This window comes from Leopardus geoffroyi, chromosome B4, assembly GCF_018350155.1.
Source record: "Leopardus geoffroyi isolate Oge1 chromosome B4, O.geoffroyi_Oge1_pat1.0, whole genome shotgun sequence".
NCBI classification, from domain to species: Eukaryota; Metazoa; Chordata; class Mammalia; order Carnivora; family Felidae; genus Leopardus; species Leopardus geoffroyi.
Genome location: NC_059341.1, coordinates 33,865,578 through 33,889,591, shown reverse-complemented (window position 1 = coordinate 33,889,591; position 24,014 = coordinate 33,865,578). Strand labels below are relative to the sequence as shown.

Below are 24,014 nucleotides of genomic sequence, written 5' to 3'. Positions count from 1 at the left end.
CTTTGGGTAGTATTGATATTTTGACAATATTTATTCTTCCAATCCATGAGCAGGGAATGTCTTTCCATTTCTTTATATCTTCTTCAATCACCTTCATAAGCTTTCTATAGTTTTCAGCATACAGATCTTTTACATCTTTGGTTAGAAGTATTCCTAGGGATTTTATGCTTCTTGGTGAATGGGATCAGTTTCTTTGTCTTTCTGTTGCTTCATTGTTAGTGTATAAGAATGCAACTGATTTCTGTACATTGATTTTGTATCCTGCAACTTTGCTGAATTCATGTATCAGTTCTAGCAGACTTTTGGTGGAGTCTATTGGATTTTCCATGTATAGTATCATGTCATCTGCAAAAAGTGAAAGCTTGACTTCATCTTTGCCAATTTTGATGTCTTTGATTTCCTTTTGTTGTCTGATTGCTGATGCTAGAACTTCCAACACTGTGTTAAACAACAGCGGGGAGAGTGGGCATCCCTGTCATGCTCCTGATCTCAGGGAAAAAGCTCTCGGTTTTTCCCCATTGAGGATGATGTTAGCTGTGGGCTTTTCATAAATGGCTTTTATGATCTTTAAGTATGTTCCTTCTATCCCGACTTTCTCAAGGGGTTTTATTAAGAAAGGGTGCTGAATTTTGTCAAATGCCTTTTCTGCATCGATTGACAGAATCATATGGTTCTTATCTTTTCTTTTATTAATGTGATGTATCACGTTGATTGATTTGTGAATGTTGAACCAGACCTGCATCCCAGGAATGAATCCCACTTGATCATGGTGAATAATTCTTTTTATATGCTGTTGAATTCGATTTGCTAGTATCTTATTGAGAATTTTTGCATCCATATTCATCAGGGATATTGGCCTGTAGTTCTCTTTTTTTACTGGGTCTCTGTCTGGTTTAGGAATCAAAGTAATACTGGCTTCATAGAATGAGTCTGGAAGTTTTCCATCCCTTTCTATTTCTTGGAACAGCTTGAGAAGGATAGGTATTATCTCTGCTTTAAATGTCTGGTAGAGTTCCCCAGGAAGCCATCTGGTCCTGGACTCTTATTTGTTGGGAGATTTTTGATAACTGATTCAATTTCTTCGCTGGTTATGGGTCTGTTCAAACTTTCTATTTCATCCTGATTGAATTTTGGAAGTGTGTGGGTGTTTAGGAATTTGTCCATTTCTTCCAGGTTGTCCAGTTTGTTGGCATATAATTTTTCATAGTATTCCCTAATAATTGTTTGTATCTCTGAGGGATTGGTTGTAATAATTCTATTTTCATTCATGATTTTATCTATTTGGGTCATCTCCCTTTTCTTTTTGAGAAGGCTGGCTAGAGGTTTATCAATTTTGTTTATTTTTTCAGAAAACCAACTCTTGGTTTCATTGATCTGCTCTACATTTTTTTAGATTCTATCTTGTTTATTTCTGCTCTGATCTTTCTTATTTCTCCTCTTCTGCTGGGTTTAGGCTGCCTTTGCTGTTCTGCTTCTATTTCCTTTAGGTGTGCTGTTACATTTTATATTTGGGATTTTTCTTGTTTCTTGAGATAGGCCTGGATTGCAATGTATTTTCCTCTCAGGACTGCCTTCGCTGCATCCCAAAGTGTTTGGATTGTTGTATTTTCATTTTGGTTTGTTTCCATATATATTTTAATTTCTTCTCTAATTGCCTGGTTGACCCACTCATTCTTTAGTAGGGTGTTCTTTAACCTCCATGCTTTTGGAGGTTTTCCAGACTTTTTCCTGTGGTTGATTTCAAGCTTCATAGCATTGTGGTCTGAAAGTATGCATGGTATAATTTCAATTCTTGTATACTAATGAAGGGCTGTTTTGTGACCCAGTATATGATCTATCTTGGAGAATGTTCCATGTGCACTCGAGAAGAAAGTATATTCTGTTGCTTTGGGATGCAGAGTTCTAAATATATCTGTCAAGTCCATCTGATCCAATGTATCATTCGGGGCCCTTGTTTCTTTATTGACCATGTGTCTAGATGATCTATCCATTTCTGTAAGTGGTGTGTTAAAGTCCCCTGCAATTACCACATTCTTATCAGTAAGGTTGCTTATGTTTATGAGTAATTGTTTTATATATTTGGGGGCTCCCGTATTCGGCACATAGACATTTATAATTGTTAGCTCTTCCTGATGGTTAGACCCTGTAATTATTATATAATGCCCTTCTTCATCTCTTGTTACAGCCTTTAATTTAAAGTCTAGTTTGTCTGATATAAGTATGGCTACTCCAGCTTTCTTTTGGCTTCCAGTAGCATGATAAATAGTTCTCCATCCCCTCATTCTCAATCTGAAGGTGTCCTCAGGTCTAAAATGAGTCTCTTGTAGACAGCAAATAGATGGGTCTTGTTTTTTTATCCATTCTGATACCCTATGTCTTTTGTTTGGTGCATTTAGTCCATTTACATTCAGTGTTATTATAGAAAGATATGGGTTTAGAGTCATTGTGATGTCTGTATGTTTTATGCTTGTAGAGATGTCTCTGGTACTTTGTCTCACAGGATCCCCCTTAGGATCTCTTGTAGGGCTGGTTTAGTGGTGACAAATTCCTTCAGTTTTTGTTTGTTTGGGAAGACCTTTATCTCTACTTCTATTCTAAATGACACACTTGCTGGATAAAGGATTCTCGGCTGCATATTTTTTTCTGTTCATCACATTGAAGATCTCCTGCCAATCCTTTCTGGCCTGCCAAGTTTCAGAAGAGAGATCCGCCACAAGTCTTATAGGTCTCACTTTATATGTTAGGGCACGTGTATCCCTTGCTGCTTTCAGAATTTTCTCTTTATCCTTGTATTTTGCCAGTTTCACTATGATATGTCGTGCAGAAGATCGATTCAAGTTACATCTGAAGGGAGTTCTCTGTGCCTCTTGGATTTCAATGCCTTTTTCCTTCCCCAGTTCAGGGAAGTTCTCAGCTATTATTTCTTCAAGTACACCTTCAGCACCTTTCCCTCTCTCTTCCTTCTCTGGAATACCAATAATGCGTATATTATTTCTTTTCAGTTCATCACCTAGTTCTCTAATTTTCCCCTCATACTCCTGGATTTTTTATCTCTCTTTTTCTCATCTTCCTCTTTTTCCATAATTTTATCTTCTAGTTCACCTATTCTCTCCTCCGCTTCTTCAATCCGAGCCATGGTCATTTCCATTTTATTTTGCATCTCGTTTATAGCATTTTCAGCTCCTCCTGACTATTCCTTAGTCCCTTGATCTCTGTAGCAATAGATTCTCTGCTCTCCTCTATACTGTTTTGAAGCCCAGCGATTAATTTTATGACTATTACTCTAAATGCACTTTCTGTTATATTATTTAAATCGTTTTTGATCAGTTCATTAGCTGTTGTTATTTCCTGGAGATTCTTTTGAGGGGAATTCTTCCATTTGGTCATTTTGGATAGTCCCTGGAGTGGTGCGGAACTTCAGGGCACTTCCCCTGTGCTCTGGTGTATAACTGGAGTTGGTGGGCGGGGCCGCAGTCAGACCTGATGTCTGCCCCCAGCCCACCGCTGGGGTCACAGTCAGACTGGTGTGTGCCTTCTCTTCCCCTCTCCTAGGGGCGTTATTCACTGTGGGGTGGTGTGGCCAGTCTGGGCTACTTGCACACTGCCAGGCTTGTCGTGCTGGGGATCTGGCGTATTAGCTGGGGTGGGTAGGCAAGGTGCACGGGGGCACAAGGGGCAGGCTTAGCTCACTTCTCCTTTGGTGATCTACTTCAGGAGGGGCCCTGTGGCAGCGGGAGGGAGTCAGACCCGCTGGAGGGGTGGCTCCACAGAAGCACAGCATTGGGTGTTTTCTCAGAGCAAGCAAGTTCCCTGGCAAGAACTGGTTCCCTATGGGATTTTGGCTGGGGGATGGGCGAGGGAGATGGCGCTGGTGAGCGTCTTTGTTTCCCGCCAAGCTGTGCTCTGTCGTCCGGGGCTCAACAACTGTCCCTCCCGTTGTCCTCCAGCCCTCCCGCTCTCAGAGCAGAGCTGTTAACTTATGACCTCCCAGATGCTAAGTTCTGCTTGCTGTTGTAACACACTCCGTCTGGCCCCTCCACTTTTGCAAGCCAGACTCGGGGGCTCTGCTTGGTCGGCGGGCCGCCCCTCCACCCCGGCTCCCTCCTGCCAGTACGTGTAGTGCACACTGCCTCTCTGCCCTTCCTACCCTCTTCTGTGGGCCTCTCGTCTGTGCTTGGCTCCGGAGACTCCGTTCTGCTAGTCTTCTGGCAGTTTTCTGGGTTATTTAGGCAGGTGTAGGTGGAATCTAAGTGATCAGCAGGATGCATGGTGAACCCGGCATCCTCCTACGCCACCATCTTCCTTCTAATCTCTCACCCATTTTTAATCAGGGTGTGTGTGTGTGTGTGTGTGTGTGTATGTGTATGTCTTATTGTTGAGTTTTAAGAGTGTTTTTGTATATTTTGGATAACAGTCCTTTATCAGATATGCTTTTTGCAAATATTTTCTCTCAGTTTATGGCTTACCTTCTTATGCTCTTAACATATCTTTCACAGAGCAGAACTTTAAAAAAATTTTTAGATTAATTCTCCCTTTTTTATTATTACAGTTAGCTAAAAAATTGCCAGGCAGCCCACAAAACAGGATTTGCTTTAAGATCAACCTACAGAGTCAGTTGGAGACTGATGGCACTGGGACCTGCTGGGCCGGGCCATAGTAGTGTTTAGCTAAGTGTCAAGAGCATTAAGAAGAAAGTCTGGGTTTGAGGCACCAGGCCTGCAGCACAGCTGTGGAACCTCCATGATGTGACTGCACAGCTCTATCCTCAGACATTTGTTGGGTGATCACCACTGCGGGGGAACCTAGCTATAAGTGGGGCCCCTGGGGCCAGATACATGGGCACAGTGCATGGGGGCAACAGGAGTTGAGGTGTGGGAGGTCAGGAGGGTACCTGCTGACATGGCCACAGTGGTGGCCACCATACCCATGGTGACACCATTGCCTCTAAGTAGAGGGATGGGATCGGGGTAAATCGCCACCAGCATGCAGTTGGGCTGCACAACTGTGGTGTGGTGGATGATGTGAGGGGGCACTGCCTACTGGGGCTGTGTGTGCATAGGGGCTCTCTTGGAGGTAGGCATTTTGGTAGGGGAAGAGGAGTATGGTGGCACTGCCCCATTGGTGGGGGGACAGGATACTGTGTACGGTGTGACAGGATTGTAACCTTTTTGGAAGGTAGGATTTGCTCCAGGATACATGTTGGTGGAATAGGCAGGACCTATGGCTGCATAGCCCACAGGGAAACCAGCTGAATAACCAATTTCTTTGGCATTTGCAGAGGGGAACCCCAACAAAACCAGGGCTATAAACAGGATTCATGATTTCAAGAAGGCATTGTGGCAGTGGCAGCCTGGGCCAAAGTGCCCAGCTCATGCCAGCCAGGGGCGGTCTCCGCAGTTGGGTTCAGCAAGGATGCAGGGGCTGAGCCTCGAGGCTGGGTCTCTGATACCACCGCTGCCCTGGCTGGCACTTCCAATTGTTCTGCTTCACCCAGCCCACCTCTCCACAACATGTGCTACCCGCAGACGTTCCAGAAAATTTTAATTTTAATGAAGTCCAGTATATCACTTCTTTTTTTATTGTTTGTACTTTGCAATGTGTCACTTCTTTTTTTATTGTTTGTACTTTGCAGTTGTATCTAAAAAGTAATCACCAAACACAAGGTCTAGGTTTTCTCCTATATTATATTTAGGAGGTCTGTTATATATTTTGAATTCGTTTTCTTAAGAGATGCAAAGTCCGTGTATGGTTTCATTTGTTTTCATATGGATATGCAGGTGTTAAGCAGCACCATTGAGTTAAAAGACTATCTTTGTTCCATCATATTGCCTTTGCTTCTTTGTCAAAGAGCAGTAGTATTGTTTATGTTGGTGTATTCCTGGGATCTCTGTTTCATTCCATTGATCTATTTTCTGTTCTTATGCAATATTACATTGTTTTGATTATTGATATTTTATTAGTTTCAGAATTAGGTCTTTGATTTTATTTTTTCCCTCAATGTTGTGTTGGCTATTCTGGGTCTTTGCCTTTCCAAATAGACTTTGGAATCACTTTTTCAGTATCCATAAAATAACTTGCTGGGATCATGACTGAAATTGCATTGAGTCTATAGATCAAGTTGGGAAGAACTGGCATCTTGACAATATTGAGTCCTCCTATCCGTGAACATGGTATATCTTTCCACTTATATAATTCTTCTGATTTCTGTCATCAAAATTTATAGTTTTTCTCATATAGATCTTGTATGTATTTGTTTAGATTTATACCTAAGTATTTCATTTTCATGGGTGCTAATGTAAACAATATTGTGCTTTTAACTTTAAATTTCCACTTTTCATTGCTTTTTCAGTGAAGCTGCAAGCAGGTCAGATAATAAAAATGCTTTTGGTATGGAACTTTTTGAGGAGCTCCAGCCCCAGTCTGCCCCTTCTTCTCATTGCTAGGCTTCTGGTTTCCACAGTTTCCATGTTTGCAAGTTTTCTTGTTTCCAAGTCTACTACAGAGCTGAGAAGAAGGAAATGGGAATAGGCCAAGTTGAAAAGTCTCAAATCCTATTCTCCTTAGGTTCTACAGTGTTTGTTGAATAAATATGCCTAAGATTTTTGTATACTTTTGGTTAATTTTCAGAGTTCTGAAAAAACCAATTTTCACTTTTTTTTGCCAGCATTTTAATTGCTTTTATGGAGGAGTAGATTTATAGAGACCCTCACTCCACCATTCCAATTGTATTCTCACCTTCATATAGCTTTTCATAATATTTTGTACACCTTAAGGAATTTTTCTTATTCTTCTTTGAATTATGATTTTATGGATACTTGTCTTCCACTAGAATTTAGGTTTATTGGGGATAGTAACTTTATCTAGCATGTACAATGCCTTGCACATAGAAGGTTTTCAGTAAATATGGATTGAGCAAATATCCCTGTATTTTTTATTATTATTTATTTATTTATTTATTTTTTCAACGTTTATTTTATTTTTGGGACAGAGAGAGACAGAGCATGAACGGGGGAGGGGCAGAGAGAGAGAGGGAGACACAGAATCGGAAACAGGCTCCAGGCTCTGAGCCATCAGCCCAGAGCCCGACGCGGGGCTCGAACTCACGGACCGCGAGATCGTGACCTGGCTGAAGTCGGACGCTTAACCGACTGCGCCACCCAGGCTCCCCTATCCCTGTATTTTTTAGATGTATCAGGACTCTTGGCTTTGCTATGGTCAGATAAAGCAAAATGTCTCCAAATGGCAAGGTGATCTAACTTCCTTTGTGTCCAGAGTTGCCTCCATAATTCCCTGGGGACAGCATAGGTTCAGCCCTAGTTCCACTCTGTCTTTAGGTTAGGGATTATTACCCAATGATTAAATTAATTCATTCAACTCATATATAGTGTTCACCTGTTATGTGCCAGGTATTGTGCTGGTGCTGTAGATAAGAGGATAAGACTGATAAGAGTCTTTGCCTCCATGGTGCTTACAGTTTAGAGAAGAGACAGACCAAAAACAAAATGAAATCCAAAAACATTAAGTACAAATTGTAGTAAGTATTGGTGTTGAGATAGCTGACATGAATATTTACTACTTTTACAATAACTTGCATGTTATGTTTTCTTGCAATGTCTTCTTTGCATGTTGGCAGACATCTATCCTTTTGTAAAATAATACTCAGTGTGTTTTTCATATTCGTTGTCTTCCTAGGTTTCTTTTGAACAACAGAAATTCATTTATATATGTACAGAATATTTTAGCCTTACATTTACTTATATAACATATGGAGAATTCAGTGCTTAATTCCCATCTTCTCTTAGCTAGCATCATCTAACACTGAGATGGTCCTTTCCTTTTTTGTTCTCCTAGATACCTTTGGGGAAGACCTGGGTCAGATATGAGCATTAGGAAACTGCTAAATTTCTGGGGAATGAGAAAAGAAATTAAATAAAAGTACAGAGAAATTAGTGGCCATTAGAGTCCAATTAAGGTATTGGCTTGGCTTAAAAATAGGAGAGGAGAGAATGCACTATTGCATATTGGTTTTATCTAGCTGGGTCCCACAGTAGAGGTCAGTAGGTATGAGTGGCCAGTCAGGGGAAGGGAAACTTCTGTGATGCAGTCAGACTGGATTTTAAGTTTTAAGAGGAGTTCTCAAAAATAAATAACAAGTTTATTTTTCATTTTTAATTAATGCCTACCATCGAGTGTAAATTTAGCCTGAAAAGCTGGGGTGGAGGGAGTGAAGGCTAGAAGAGGACAAAGTGATAAGTGTTCATGTGTATCTAGGTTGCTAGGGCACAAGGGCATGGGAAATGTCCTTGGTGACCTCACTGATCAAGCTATTACTTTTCTCTTTGGCCAGTGTTTGTCCAGCATGATGCTGCTCAACTCTACCTCACAGTCTGGAACCTAATTAAGGACCAAATCACAGATGTGGACTTGGTAAGATGTTAGAACTAAAGAACTCAGAAGTTTAAGATGCTGCTCATTTAGCTCATTCAGCTATCATCAATATAATGTATAGAGAGGATTAAAAGAGAAAATCCACATAAATACTTATCACAATTCCGTAATATTATTACTGTTATTATTTTGTACCTTTTTGAAGAGCAAAGAGAATCAGTGGCTGCCATTTCTGGAGCTTCTGTCTGGTGGATATAATTTCTGGAAATTCACCTCACCTGTTTTGTTTATGGCTTTGTACCCTTCTTTCCTCTCACTTCCTCTCTCTTGCAGGTAGAGAGGCTGCAGGCCCTTTATACAATCCGGATGAAGGAGTCCTTGGTTTGCCTTGAATGTACAACGGAAAGGAGCAGAAATAGTAGCATGCTGACCCTCCCCCTTCCTCTTTTTGATATGGACTCAAAGCCCCTGAAAACCCTGGTGAGGAATTCCTCTTGGTGAATTTGCTGTTCCCATAAACCCAGTGCTGCCAGTGTGCTCTTGCTTCTTTAATCTACCTTTGGCTTTTAAAAAATAATTTCTGTTTCCTTTGCACAATTCTAAGTTCCCCTTTGATTTGGTGAAAACCTTTCTTTCCTTTTACTTCCTTTCCTCATGCTGCTACCTTAACAAATGCTCCTTCCTGTTTTTCCTTCACGTCAGTAGGTACTTTTGGAAATCCTGCCACATGCATCACACTGGGCCAGATGGTAAGGGGAAGAAGGAGAGAATCAGAAGGAAAGCTTAAATCCTCATCTGTAGGGTGATGTGTTATACTGTATATGGTAAATACCAACTCTGCTGTTTCTTTGTTCTCCTGGGACAGGAGGATGCCCTTCGCTGTTTCTTCCAACCCAGGGAGTTATCAGGCAAAAGCAAATGCTTCTGTGAGAACTGTGGGAAGAAGACTTGTGGGAAGCAGGTACTTGCTCCCTAAAACCAGAAGCTTCCCTACTCTGGGGTTGTCCTTGGTGGATTTCCTAATGGAGGCCTTGAGGGTACCTTGTGATGGTTGAGGGAGGGAATCCATATCAGGCTAGCAGCCTGGGATCTGGGGCTTCTGATTATCAGAGGCCCATCACTGAGAGGAGCGGAGCCTTTTAAAAGATAAGAGGAGAATATCCAAGGGAAGCATGCAGAGTTCCCCCCATAGGGTTAGACTAGCTCTCTAGAGCAGCCTCTGTAGTTTCCCTGAGCTCTGGTACCTGTGGGAGAGCTCAACAGATTCAGCAAAAGGGGGCCCTTAATTCTGTATTATATCATTCTTACCTCTCTTTTTGGGAAGAATATATGATCAGCTCTGGTGTTTCTCTGAATCTACCCATTTCAAGGGCCTTAGGACTTCATCTCCACAGTAATTTTGGTTTTTCAGGTCTTGAAGCTGACCCATTTGCCCCAGACCTTGACAATCCACCTCTTGCGGTTCTCCATCAGGAATTCGCAGACAGAAAAAATCTGCCACTCACTTTATTTCCCCCAGAGTTTGGATTTAAGTCAGGTCCTTCTGATTGAGGAAGACCTCTGCAGTGCTGAGGAACAGGTGAGAAGCTCCTCAGTTCCCTTCCATTCTCCTTCTCTTCAGACTTCTTGTCTGCTTGATTTTGCTTCTCCTCCCCTAAGGTGCTTGAAGTCACCCACTCAACAGAGATGGCACTTTTGGGCATCTCATCTGTGTCATTGTATCATCTAAGAAATCATGGCCTCTGCTGTCCGTGCTTGGGGTACACAAAGGGAGGGAAACTCATCGGCAGCTACTTGGTGTGATTCATAGAAACATATTCATACATTCAAGAAATATTCTTTTTAAAACAGTATTTTAATGATGTGTGTTCCTGAATAACAATGATAGGTTGTTACTACCATACTACTATCAACAACATTTGCTGTTTATGGTTGCTTTTCTTTTAAGAATCCAGAGACTTTATTTCTAAATATTGAGCTTTGGTTTATGTACTTCACAGCACTGAGAGAGGGAAAGAACCCATAACTCTCTTTCCACTTAAATATGGTATGTAATACATATACATAGGTAAACACAACATCTTGGGTTCTAAATATAATATCAACCTAACTTTCTTCCTGAAACAGTTTATGCCTACTTTGAGGATAGTAACAAGAGAGCCAGTTCATTTAGGTCAAATTTAATCAAAGTAAAGTTGAATTCAGTTGTCCTGAGCTGGTAACTTATTGGGAAATTCTGAGGAAAAGATATGACATAAATATCTTTTCTTAGTTTTGAAATGCTACATTTAGGGGCGCCTGGGTGGCTCAGTCGGTTAAGCGGCCGACTTCGGCTCAGGTCATGATCTCTCGGTCCGTGAGTTCGAGCCCCGCGTCGGGCTCTGTGCTGACAGCTCGGAGCCTGGAGCCTGTTTCAGATTCTGTGTCTCTCTCTGTCTGACTCTCCCCTGTTCATGCTCTGTCTCTCCCTGTCTCAAAAATAAATAAAAACGTTAAAAAAATTAAAAAAAAAAAAAAAGAAATGCTACATTTAGTAAATGATATATATATATATATATATAATTATATATGTATATATGTGTATATATACATATATACACACATATATGTGTGTGTGTATATATATATATATATATATATATATATATATATAGTCCATAAAGGATATATCCTTTATATATCCTTTTATGGACTGTTTTGTTCATTCTTTGTTTGCTATTCATGTTCTAGAACCCTGGTATTTTAAAAATTGAGGCCTGATAATATAGTAGCTCCTATATAACATGGTTTCTTTGCCTATTTAGTATATATACTACATTTTGTAAGATTATTATTTTCTGTCCTTTGAATTTTCCTTATTTCTGTTTGTGTACTATGAAGTATATCTTAATGAAATAATATATTAAAATTTTATTCCACTTAAAAAGACATTGTTATAGAAAATCTTGAATATGTAGCGAAGTAATGGGGAATTATACAATGAATCCCCATGTCTTTCAAGCAGCTTAAAATTTATCAAGATTCATGCCCAATCTTGCTTTACCAACATCCTCATCCTCTTCTTTCTCCAACCCTCTACTGGATTATTTTGAAGCATGCCTCAGACACCATGCCATTTCATTTAAAGTATTTCATTATGTCATTCTAAAGAATAAAAGAAAAGTATTGGATCACAAATGTAGACTTAGGAAACTCAGTGACTCCATAAAATGTAATACCATAGGAATCCCAGAAGAAGAGAAGGAAAAAGGGCAGAAGATGTAAGGAGCTAGCCAATGAGCTAGAAAAGAATGCTGGGCTAGGTGTAAGCAGCTCCAGCTTCCACTGGGGGCACTGTGTTGCTCACTGAAGTCTGTCAGCACTGATAGGCAGGGCGAAAATGGTGTCACCCTGCTCTCTCCTCCCTGGAGCAGGAAGTTCATGCTTGCCACTGTCCAGGAATCCCTCAGAGAAGAGCAAACAGTCTCCCCTCTTGTGTCCCTGGCTTCTGTGAAATTCCTGTCTTCACCCTGTGTCTAAGCTGTCTACCTGCCAGGCAGCATAGTTCTGTTTTATTTCAGGCATGTGGCTGTGTTTCAAAACTCCAAATTTTAGGGACCCAGTGTGGTACAGACATGGCACTGATCCTATGGAGGAGGGTCTCACCACACTGCAGCTTGTGCTGGTTTGTCTCACAAAAGCAGTCACAGAATCATGCAAAGGCTTGGAATTTATGGTAAAGTGCAGCAAAAAGCCGGCACCAAGGTTTGCTGCCCTCAGCCAGGTGTCTCTGTCACTATGTTAATGAATGGAGCAGCACATTTGGGCCCACCAACTTTTTGTCCCCAGAGATGCCATGCCACCTCTCCCAAATGCACTCCAAGAAGGGGAACTGCCTCTCCCAGTGACCCAGGAGATTCTCAAACCATGCTTTCTGCTCCTGGGCCTCTGGCTTCTTCCCTATAGGAGCACTACTGTGCCCACCAGGTGGAGCCTAGCAGTGGTGCAGACTTCTAAAACTTCAGACTTTGAGCTCCACTCTTTGTAAAAACCTGCAATAATCAGCCACTCTAGTTTCCTAGTCAGTGGTTTTAGTGAAGATGTTTCCCTTGTGCAAACCCTTTTGCACTGCTTTCTCTCTGTTTCTCTCTCTGATCGCTACAAGATCAAGGCTCTCTCCCCACCATACCACCCGCAGTTTTTTTATCCCTGGAATCACATCTCTGCAGCTCCTACTTTTCATGATGTGGCTTCTTTTTTCCCTCTGGTTCTGCAGGTCATTCTCTCAGCATTCAGATTGACTTATTGGGTGTGTTGGAATTATTTGGTATTTATCTAGCTGTTTTTGAGGGCTGAGGCAAGTATAGGGACCCCCTACTGCTCTGCCACCTTAACTCAAGTGTATCCATTCATCTATTGATGGACACTTGGGCTGCTTCCATATCTTGGCTATTGTAAATAATGCTACAATAAACATAGGGTTCATGTATTCCTTTTAATTAGTGTTTTTGCATTTTTTTGGGTAAATACTGAGTAGTATGATTACTAGATCATAGCGTAGTTCCATTTTTTACTTTTTTGGGGGAAACTCCATACTGTTTTCCATAGTGGCTGCACCAGTTTTCACCCCGCCAATAGCATATCTCATAATTTCCTATTGTCACCAATGCCCAGTCAATATTTAGGTTTCTGTGACCTATACATTGGTTTGTTTGAACCTAGATCCCAACAAAGGCTACACTTGCATTTGCCTAAGTTTCCATCCTTCCTTCCTCTTCTCTTTCCCTCCTTCCCTCTACTTCTCCCTGCCTTTCTTTCTTTTAGGTTAAGTTTCTTTTTTTTTTTTTTTTTTCATAATTTTTTTAATGTTTATTTTTGAGAAAGAGAGTGCTAACAGAGGAGGGGCAGAGAGAGAGGGAGACACAGAATCCAAAGAAGGCTCAGAGTTCCTAGCTGTCAGCACAGAGCCTGACATGGGGCTCGAACTCATTAACTGCAAGATCATGACCTGAGCCTAAGTCAGACACTTAACCAACTGAACCACCCAGATGCCCCTAGGTTAAGTTTCTTTTAAATTTCTTTCCCCTCTTTTTCTTGTCCTTGAGTTTCATTTGGTTGAAGGTTTTCAAAAAAAAAATATCCAGAATTTGCTGGTTGGTATTATTTAACATGTTCCTTTATCCTTTGTATTTCTTATAAACAATTAGAGCTAGGTATTGCTCTGCATTTTTAAAGTCTAGTGTAAATTACCAAATGAAAATAGATAATAATTTGAGTTCTCCCTTTTGGGTGACTTAGCTTCATTTGCACTACCCTCACCCCTGTCTCCCATATAGTTTTTCAAAGTCTCAGATTAGGGATATTATTTGACTGTGTTAAGATAAAAGAATAAGGTATTTATGACTAATGTTGAGATCCTTCTCACAATCAATCCAAACTCCATCTCTCCCACCACTATTCCCATTTCTTTAAAAAATTTTTTTTTAATTTTTTTTGTTTTTTTGAGAGAGAGAGAGAGAGCGCGCACTTGAGTGGGGGAGGGGCAGAGAGAGAAGGAGACACAGAATCCAAAGCAGGCTCCAGGCTCTGAGCTTTCAGTGCAGAGCCCAACGTGGGGCCCAAACTCATGAGCCATGAGATCATGACCTGATCTGAAGTCGGCTGCTTAACCGACTGAACTACCCAGGTACCCCTACCACTATTCTCTTTTCACAGAAAATTCTCTCTTATCTTCAGTTTCTAAGATTTGAGAGAGTAGAATGACTTACTGCCAAATCTAATGGATGATTTTTGGTCCTTCCCTTACTTGATCTTTTTGTAATATTCTGTTATTGATCCTACTCTCCTTCAGAATCTACCATAAGCTTTCCTCATACGGCTTCTTTCTCTATTGGTGGATCCTTTCCTGCCCATGATTTTATTAGCATATAGTTTTCCATTATTTCTCCTATCCATTTTTCAAATTTCATCTCATTCATTCTCATGATTTTGGTAATCACCTCAAACTTAAGACTTCCAAATTTGTATCTCCTGTCCAGGTCTTACACTTGAGCTCCAAACCAGTGTATTCACCTCTACTGAATGTTGTCACATAGTCCCCAAATTCATTATCTTTATTCCCAAACAGCTCTGTTCCATATTTAACTTTATAGTACCAATATTTTCTTAATTTCCAAGCCAGAGATGCCTCCTACTTGCCCCTTCCCCAATACCCCAATATCCAGTCCTTGGTTATTTATGCCTAATTCTGTGCAAATATGCCCCCTCAGTCTCACCTTTAGTCTCACTTTCTTAGTGTAGCATAGGGATTAAGAGCTTAGGCTTTGAGGCCAGACAGGTCTGGGTTGGAATTCTGCCTTTTCTAGTTATAAGCTCTGACCTTTGGGTAAATTACTTTACCTCCCTGAGCTTAGATTCCACCTTTGTGAAATAGGATTTATATCACCACCCAGCTTAACATGATTTTTATGAATATTAGGTGAAATAACTCATGTAAAGACATAGCTAAGTGCATAGCAAATGCCAAAGGTTAGCTAATAATTATTATGTTAAGAATGATTATAATCATTTTGGTGACTACTACTGATAGTCACTGTCTAGACTATAGCCATTTTTCTTGCATTGTAATGGTACCCACACTGATCTCATTGGCCTCTACCTCACTTGAACTCTCATTCCGTTTTTCAAACCGCATTATTTCAGTATTTTTCTCAAACACAAATCTGATGATGCTTTTTCTCTGCTTAAACTTATGATGGGTCCCAATAATTCTAATTCTTATTATAAAAAAAAAATCACTAAATTTTACACCTGAAACTAATATTACCCTGTATGTTAACTAGCTGGAATTTAAATAAAAACTTGAAAAAAATTAGATAAAGTTCTAGTTCCTGACTTGATTTTTGTAGCCTCATCTCTTGTGACTTCCCAGAAACCTCTCTGACTTCCATTTCCTCAGCATGCTCTGTTCTGTTACACTGCAAAGCCTTTGCAATTTCTGTGTCCATTGAGTATACCTCCTTCCCATAACTTGTCTCCTAATCTTATTCATTGTTCAAGATCAATTCAAGAATGTCTTCTTTGGGGAGCTTTTCTTAGATGATTGTTCCTTTTTCTCTTTTGGGGACAAAGTTGAGTCTTCCCAAATTTACCTGTAAATATACCTAGTATAAAATATGGCATTTTAATTCTGGCTTAACTAATCATGAGATTCTTGAGTTCAAAGACTATTTTCTAGTCCCCTTGAAGTACCAGTGCCTGGCACAGAGTAGGCAGTAAAATATATTATGAAATAATGTTTCTTTATTCTATGGTTAGAAAAAAAGGGATGATAGGTGAATAATTTTGTGCCTTATGTCCCTCCAGCTTGGAAGACAGTATGAGCTCTTTGCTGTGGTTGCCCATGTTGGGGTAGCAGACTTTGGTCATTACTGTGCCTATATCCAGAATTCTGTGGATGGAAAATGGTTCTGCTTCAACGACTCCAATGTTTGTTGGGTGAGGAACATTGTCCAAAATGTTGTCCTGGATTAGCCACTTCTAATAAATTATGAACCCAGGACTAGATGGGTCCTTAAGGTCGGGACACATTGTGGGCCTGTTTTCTCTGTGTGTGCAGCCCTTAAACAAGTCCTTTTATTTAAAAAAACTTTTTAAATTCAGGTATAGTTAACACAATGTTAGTTTCAGGTGTATAGTATAGTGATTCAATGAGTTTATACATTATACTGTGCTAATCACAAGTATAGCTACCTACCATCTGTCACCATAAAACACTATCAGAGTATCACTGACTATATTCCTTATGCTGTGCCTTTTATTCCTGTGACTTATTCATTACATAACTGGAAGCTTGTATCTCCCATTCCTCTTCACCCGTTTTTCCCATCCCCCACCCACTCCCTCTACCAACCATAAGTTCATCCTCTGTATTTATAGGTCTGATCCTGCTTAAAGTCCTTTCCTGCATCAAGTCCCCCTCTGGTATATAGCCCTATAAGAATCCACTTAGCTCATTGTCTAGGTTTTTGGTGTTCTAGGCTCAGTGCCCTGCAGCTTCATGCTTGTGGGAAACTTATAGAGAGCCAGAAGAGTTAGATATATGTAAGTTAGAACCAAGCATAACCAAAAATAGAAGGACCAGTGTACTAAAAGAGGCTTCATATACATGGCATCCTATCACTGGATGATTCAGGTCTTGGGAGGTACCAGGGAGGGGTTTGTCTGGATACGTGACAGAGGGTAAATTGTAGCACCCTATACTCTGGATGCTTAACATATGTGAGCTGGTTACTTCACTTCATCTGTTTATGTGTTTCCAGGTATCCTGGGAAGACATCCAGTGCACTTATGGAAATCATAACTACCGCTGGTAAGAGAAGTGTTTGAGTGATGGAAACCCAGTGAGTTTACACAGGTTTCTTAGTGCTGTATGAAACTCTCATGAATTCAGCTGCCGCTTATATTTGGGTAACTCCCCAGTGACTGTTAAGCCTCATCTCTGAATACCCATACTACCATACCATGCTTTTTTCACAATTTAGATTCCAACAATACTAAACTATAAGTAGCTCCCCAAACATCATATCCTCCATGGTTTTACACATGCAGTTCCTGATCTGTCTTTCCCTCTCTTAATTTATTATTAAGGCAAACTCCCACCATGCTTTAATGTCTCTGCTCATGGCTTTTCCTACTCTATAAAGCCTTCACTGATTGACCCCAGCAGATTTGTAGGGACTTCTCATATGCTTGCTCTGCACTTTAAGCATACCTCATTTATAGAAAGGACCTCTCTGTTTTGTAATTGTTTGCATATATAACTTTTTTTTACATTAGACCATGAACTTTTTGCGAGCAAGGATCATTCTTTTTTCTTTGTCCGGTACAGTGGCTTGCATTTAGTAAATAGTGATAAATATATTTAAAAAAAAATCAACAACTACAGAGGGGAAGCTAGAGAGAAAAAAAAGCTGGATGAAGTTAAAGCAGAGACTTTGTAAGTTTTTTCAGATGAGTTTCTGGGTTGCAGTGACATTGTATACCAAAGGTGATATTTGAAATTATTTCAGCTAAGTAGGACTGATCACTTGAAAAATAATGAATTAGGTGAAATTTGTGTTTTAAATTCTCTTACAATCTTCTACTTTTTATCTTTTCTTCTGAACATACCTCTTAGATACGCACTCTTTGTCACTTTCTGGTCGTCAGTGATTGTCCCATTATTTATATCAGGGTTTGACAAACTTTCTCTGTAAAGGGCCAAAGAGTAAATATTTTAGGCTTTGTGGGCCACACAGTCTCTGTTGCAACCACTCAACTCTGCCCTTGTAGCACAAAAGCAGCCACAGATGACACATGAATGAATGAGTGTGGCTGTGTTCCAGTTAAATTTATTTTAAAAAACAGGGCTATATTTGGCTTGTGGACAGGTAGTTTGTAACTAATAGAAGCTTAATGGCTATTTTCTCAGGTTACCCATTTTCTTCCCCTCTGAGATAATGGATAAATGAAGACTTGATCCAATAACCAGAAACTTTTCTGATGCTTGTCCTATCATGAGTTAAAAACATATCACTTAACTATGAATGTTCCATTTCTGTTATGTTGCATTTTTTTTTTCTTTCTAGGCGGGAAACTGCATATCTTCTGGTTTACATGAAGATTGAATCCTAATGGATGTACCCTAAACTGTCAGAGACTGACAAAGTTTCATTTTCCTTTTCTATCCCTGGATCTGCTGACTCTCTCAAGAGATTTTGCAGTGAGAAGAAGGATCATTTTCAAATTGTATAGTTAAATTTTATTTATAATCGGGGTTGATTATCAAAATATTTACCAGTAATTCTGCATGGGTCTTGATCAGTCAGAATAGATACTTCCGCTGGCTAGAGCCAGGACCTGAGTGCTTCCTGCTGTGGAAGGCATGAATCCTTTAGTTAGGAGAGTAGAGGGGTTGAAGTGTTCCCAGGGGAGGGGAAACCAGGCCAACAATTGTAATGGGAGGCATTCAGGTGGCAAGGGGCAGTGGTAGGGAAGTATTTCAGTATTTTACAGCTAGTTTGACTGTACTGGTATGTACTGGCAGAATATTATTTTTGTTTATAATTTAAAACAATTTTAGAACCCATACTACTTTAATAAAAATGAAGTGTTTTATAATTGTTATTCATTTATTTGACAAATATGTATTGATCACCTACTCTCCGAAAGGTAGTGTGCTAGGCACCATAATGAATAAAGTTCTTTTTCTCCAAAGGAGTTTTCAGTTTAATGGGGGGGGGGGGTAGTTAAAATGCATAAGATACTGAGGGTTTGGGCTACAGGAGTTCAAAGTAAAGTGCAATATTTCTATTTTAGGACCATGTGATAAGCCATAAGGCTGGAAAGGAGGTTAGGATGGAGGACAGTCCATTTACAGGGATAAATATACACAATGGCATGGCTGAAAAAGGTGAGGCTCAAGGTTCAAAACCACAAACCTGGTTTTCCTCTACCAAGGAAGCAGTGATGATTGATAAGGATGGATGGTCAGTGGGGCTCAAAATGTAGAAGGTCTTGAACTACTAAGAACTACTGGATTTAATTTAACAGGTAATGAGGAATTGTTGAAGGGGTTCAGAAAGGAAAGGAACATTTAGTGGCGTTTTGATACAATAAATCTCTTGGGGGCTGGCAGCATGAATTAGAGACAGAGATGGTAGTATGAAAGGAAAGGTATTCATAGTCACTAGAGCCACTTTGGAGGAAGAATGGATATGGACAGTGAAAGAAAGGGTCCAAGGAGACTTTAATACCAACCTGCAAGGTGAGCAGGGTAGATGTTACTATCCCTATTTTTACAGATGAAGCAATTGAGACATTCATATGTTTAATGACTTGCTCAAGATTTTATACTTGATAAGTGGCAGAGCCAAAACTTCCAGCATAAAATATGGATAATTTCTTTATTATTTTATTTTTTTGGCAAAAAATTAGCCATGCTAATTAGTGAGTAATTAGTGAGTAATAAATTAGTGAGTAATAAATTCTCACTGTAAATATTCAAACAATATAGAAATACATAGAGTCCCTTCCTTGTAGCTAGCCATTGTTAAATAGGTGTATAACTAGCTTCCTAGCACTGCCATAACAAACTATCACAAAATGGATGACTTAAAATACCAGAAAATTTTCTCTCTCACAGTTTAGGAGGCCAGAAGTTCAAAGTCAAGGTATTGGCAAGGTTGGTTCCTTTTGGAGCCTCTGAAGGAGAATCTGTTCCAATGATTCTCTTCTAGTTTCTAGTGGTTACCAGCAGTTCTTGTTGTTCATTGACCTGTAGCTAATGTCACACAGTCTCGTCCTCCATCTTCACATGGCTTTTTTCCCTGTATGTCTTTACATGGCTTTTGTTTAGGTACACCAGTCATTGGATTTAGGGCCCACGCTAATGTACTGTGATGTCATTTTTACTTGGCTAATTATATCTGTGAAGATTCCATTTCTAAATAAGTTCACATTCTAGGGTTCCAGGAAAACATGAATTTTTGTGGGACACTAAATGCAGTAAAAGTGTGTATCTCACTAGGCCATTTTTATGCTTTTTCATTCATATACATCACATAATTTTTACATAATATCACATATATAATTTTTACATAATAGCACAATAAGTTATTTACTTAACAATGTCTTAGAAAATCTCCTTGGAAAAGTTGTTGCATTTAATTCCATAGACAGATATACTATATTTTTTTGATCCCCGTAATGGTGAATGTTTAGGGCATTTCCTTTTCTTCAATATTTAAAAAATGCAGTGAATGACTACCTTTACATGTATTTTTGTGCATGTATAAATATTTTTGTAGGTACTGAGAAGTGAAATTATTAAGCCAAGGGTATGGGTATCTAAAAATTGTCGTAGATACTGCTAAGTTGACTCCAATTAACACCAATTACTTGTTTTTAGGCTTCTTTAGCTTCAAGTTTTAATTTACTTATTTAATTTTATTTTTTAATATGAAATTTATTGTCAAATTGTTTTCCATACAACACCCAGTTCTCATCCCAACAGGTGCCCTCCTCAATACCCTCCCTCCCACCCCCCTCAAGTTTAAATTTAAATTCCAGTTAGTTAACATACATTGTAATATTAGTTTCTAGTATAGAATTTAGTGATTCATCACTCATATACAACTCCCAGTGCTCATCGCAAGTGCCCTCCTTAATACCCAGCACACATGTAACCCAATCCTCATGTCCCTTATCTCCCTTCCAATAACCCTGTTTGTTCTCTATCATTAAGAGTCTGTTTTCTGGTTTGCCACACTTTTTTCTTTTTTTCCTCTATGTTCATCTGTTTTTTTTTAAAGATGTTTCTTTTTTTTAATGTTTCTTTTTTGTTTTTGAGAGAGAGCACAAGGGGGAGGAGGGGTATAGAGGATCCTAAGAAGGCTACGTGCTGATAGCAGTGAACCTGTCTTGGGGTTCAAACTCATGAACCATGATGAGATTACCACAGTAGCCAAAGTTAGATGTTCAACTGACAGCCACGCAGGTGCCCCTGTTTTGTTTCTTAAATTCCACATATGAGTGAAATCATATGGTATTTTGTCTTTCTCTGACTTATTTTGCTTAGCATAACACTCTAGCTCCATCCACCTCATTGCAAATGACAAGATTTCATTCTTTTTGATGGCTGAGTAATATTCTATTGCATATGTATATGTACATATATCTATATCCATAATCTATATCCCTATCTCTACCTATCTGTATCTCTGTATGCCACATCTTTTTTATTTTACTTTATTTTATTTTATTTTTATTATATTTTAAGTTTATATCCAAATTAGTTACCATATAGTGCAACAATGATTTCAGGAGTAGGTTCCTTAATGCCCGTTACCCATTTAGCTTAACCCCCCCCCCAACGCCTCCAGTAGCCCTCTGTTTGTTCTCCATATTTAAAAGTCTCTTATGTTTTTTCCCCTCCTGTTTTTGTATTATTTTTGCTTCCCTTCCCTTATGTTCATCTGTTCTGTGTCTTAAAGTCCTCAAATGAGTGAAGTCATATGATATTTGTCTTTCTCTGACTAATTTCACTTAGCATAATACCCTCTAGTTCCTAGCACATAGTTGCAAATGGCAAGATTACATTCTTTTTGAATGCTGAGTAGTACTCCATTGTATGCATATGTGTGTGTGTATACACACACACCACATCTTTATCCATTCACCCATCAATGGACATTTGGGCTCTTCCCATATTTGGCTATTGTTGATAGTGCTGCTATAAACATGGGGGTGCATGTGCCCCTTCGAAACAGCATACCTGTATCCCTTGGATAAATACCTAGTAGTGCAATTGCTGGGTCATAGGGTAGTTCTATTTTTAATTTTTTGAGTAACCTCCATACTGTTTTCCAGAGTGGCTACACCAGCTTGCATTCCCACCAGTAATGCAAAAGAAATCCTCTTTCTCTGCATCCTCGCCGACATCTGTTGTTGCTTGAGTTGTTAATGTTAGCCGTTCTGACAGGTATGAGGTGGTATGTCATTGTGGTTTTGATTTTTATTTCCCTGATGATGAGTGATGTTGAGCATTTTTTCATGTGTCCGTGGGCCATCTGGATGTCTTCTTTGGAGAAGTATCTATTTATGTCTTTTGCCCATTTCTCCACTGGATTATTTGTTTTTTGGGTGTTGAGTTTGATAAGTTCTTTATAGATTTTGGATACTAACCCTTTATCTGATATGTCGTTTACAAATATCTTCTCCCATTCTGTCAACTGCCTTTTAGTGCTGCTGATTGTTTCCTATGCTGTGCAGAAACTTTTTATTTTGATGAGGTCCCAATAATTCATTTTTGCTTGGGTTTCTCTTGCCTCCGGAGACGTGTTGAGTAAGAAGTGGCTGCAGCCAAGATCAAAGAGGTTTTTGCCTGCTTTCTCCTCAAGGATTTTGATGACTTCCTGTCTTACATTTAGGTCTTTCATCCATTTTGAGTTTATTTTTGTATAGGGTATAAGAAAGTGGTCCAGGTTCATTCTTCTGCATGTTGCTGTTCAGTTTTCCCACACCACTTGCTGAAAAGACTGTCTTTATTCCATTGGATATTCTTTCCTGCTTTGTCAAAGATTAGTTGGCCATACGTTTGTGGGTCCATTTCTGGGTTCTCTATTCTGTTCCATTGATCTGAGTGTCCGTTTTGTGCGAGTACCACATACTGTCTTGATGATTACAGCTCTGTAGTATAGCTTGAAGTCCAGGATTGTGATGTCTCTTATTTTGGTTTTCTTTGAATTAATTTATTTATTAACTTAATTTTATTTATTATTATTATTTTTTAAATATGAAATTTATTGTCAAATTGGTTTCCATACAACACCCAGTGCTCATCCCAACAGGTGCCCTCCTCAGTACCCATCACCCACTCACTCCTCCATCCCACCCCCCATCAACCCTCAGATGTTCTCAGTTTTTAAGAGTCTTTTATGGTTTGGCTCCCTCCCTCTCCTAATTTTTTTTTTCCTTCCACTCCCCCATGGTCTTCTGTTAAGTTTCTCAGGATCCACATAAGAGTGAAAACATATGGTATCTGTCTTTCTCTGTATGGCTTATTTCACTTAGCATAACACTCTCCAGTTCCATCCATGTTGCTACAAAAGGTCATATTTCATTCTTTCTCACTGCCATGTAGTATTCCATTGTGTACATAAACCACAATTTCTTTATCCTTTCATCAGTTGATGGACATTTAGGCTCTTTCCACAATTTGGCTATTGTTGAAAGTGCTGCTATAGACATTGGGGTATAAGTGCCCCTATGCATCAGCACTCTTGTATCCCTTGGGTAAATTCCTAGCAGTGTTATTGCTGGGTTATAGGGTAGGTCTATTAATTTTTTGAGGAACCTCCACATTGTTTTACAGAGTGGCTCCACCAGTTTGCATTCCCACCAATAGTGCAAGAGGGTTCCCGTTTCTCCACATCCTCTCCAGCATCTATAGTCCCCTGATTTGTACATTTTAGCCACTCTGACTGGTGTGAGGTGGTATCTCAGTGTGGTTTTGATTGGTATTTCCCTGATGAGGAGCAATGTTGAGGATCTTTTCGTGTGCCTGTTGGCCATCCAGATGTCTTCTTTAGAGAAGTGTCTATTCATGTCTTCTGGCCATTTCTTCACTGGATTATTTGTTTTTATGGGTGTGGAGTTTGGTGAGTTCTTTATAGATTTTGGATACTAGCCCTTTGTCCCATATGTCATTTGCAAATATCTTTTCCCATTCCGTTGGTTGCCTTTTAGTTTTATTGGTTGTTTCCTTTGCTGTGCAGAAGCTTTTATCTTCATGAGGTCCCAATAGTTCATTTTTGCTTTTAATTCCCTTGCCTATGGGGATGTGTCAAGTAAGAAATTGCTGCGGCTGAAGTCAGAGAGGTTTTTTTTCCTGCTTTCTCCTCTAGGGTTTTGATGGTTTCCTGTCTCATATTCAGGTCCTTTATCCATTTTGAGTTTATTTTTGTGAATGGTGTAAGAAAGTGGTCTAGTTTCATCCTTCTGCATGTTGCTGTCCAGTTCTCCCAGCAGCATTTGTTAAAGAGACTTTTTCCCAATAGATATTCTTTCCTGCTTTGTCAAAGATTAGTTGGCCATACATTTTTGGG

The 24,014-nt window shown here is 39.6% G+C and overlaps 1 protein-coding gene and 1 pseudogene across 3 annotated transcripts in view; one reads left to right on the top strand and one right to left on the bottom strand.

The window, feature by feature from the left end:
- The window catches only part of USP18 (ubiquitin specific peptidase 18), a 52,545-nt gene extending 33,921 nt beyond the window's left edge, over positions 1-18,624 (top strand). For 2 of the 3 annotated variants that reach the window (XM_045463656.1, XM_045463654.1), the window contains exons 5-11: positions 8,348-8,427; positions 8,722-8,868; positions 9,254-9,349; positions 9,800-9,967; positions 15,733-15,864; positions 16,689-16,738; positions 17,997-18,624. In XM_045463656.1, the coding sequence (XP_045319612.1) occupies positions 8,348-8,427; positions 8,722-8,868; positions 9,254-9,349; positions 9,800-9,967; positions 15,733-15,864; positions 16,689-16,738; positions 17,997-18,042 (719 nt within the window). In that variant the 3' untranslated portion in view covers positions 18,043-18,624. The remainder of the gene's footprint in view (positions 1-8,347; positions 8,428-8,721; positions 8,869-9,253; positions 9,350-9,799; positions 9,968-15,732; positions 15,865-16,688; positions 16,739-17,996) is intronic. The other variant, XM_045463657.1, reaches the window with a different exon arrangement.
- On the bottom strand, positions 4,601-5,579 carry LOC123590446 (annotated as a pseudogene).
- Positions 18,625-24,014: the final 5,390 nt, after the last annotated feature.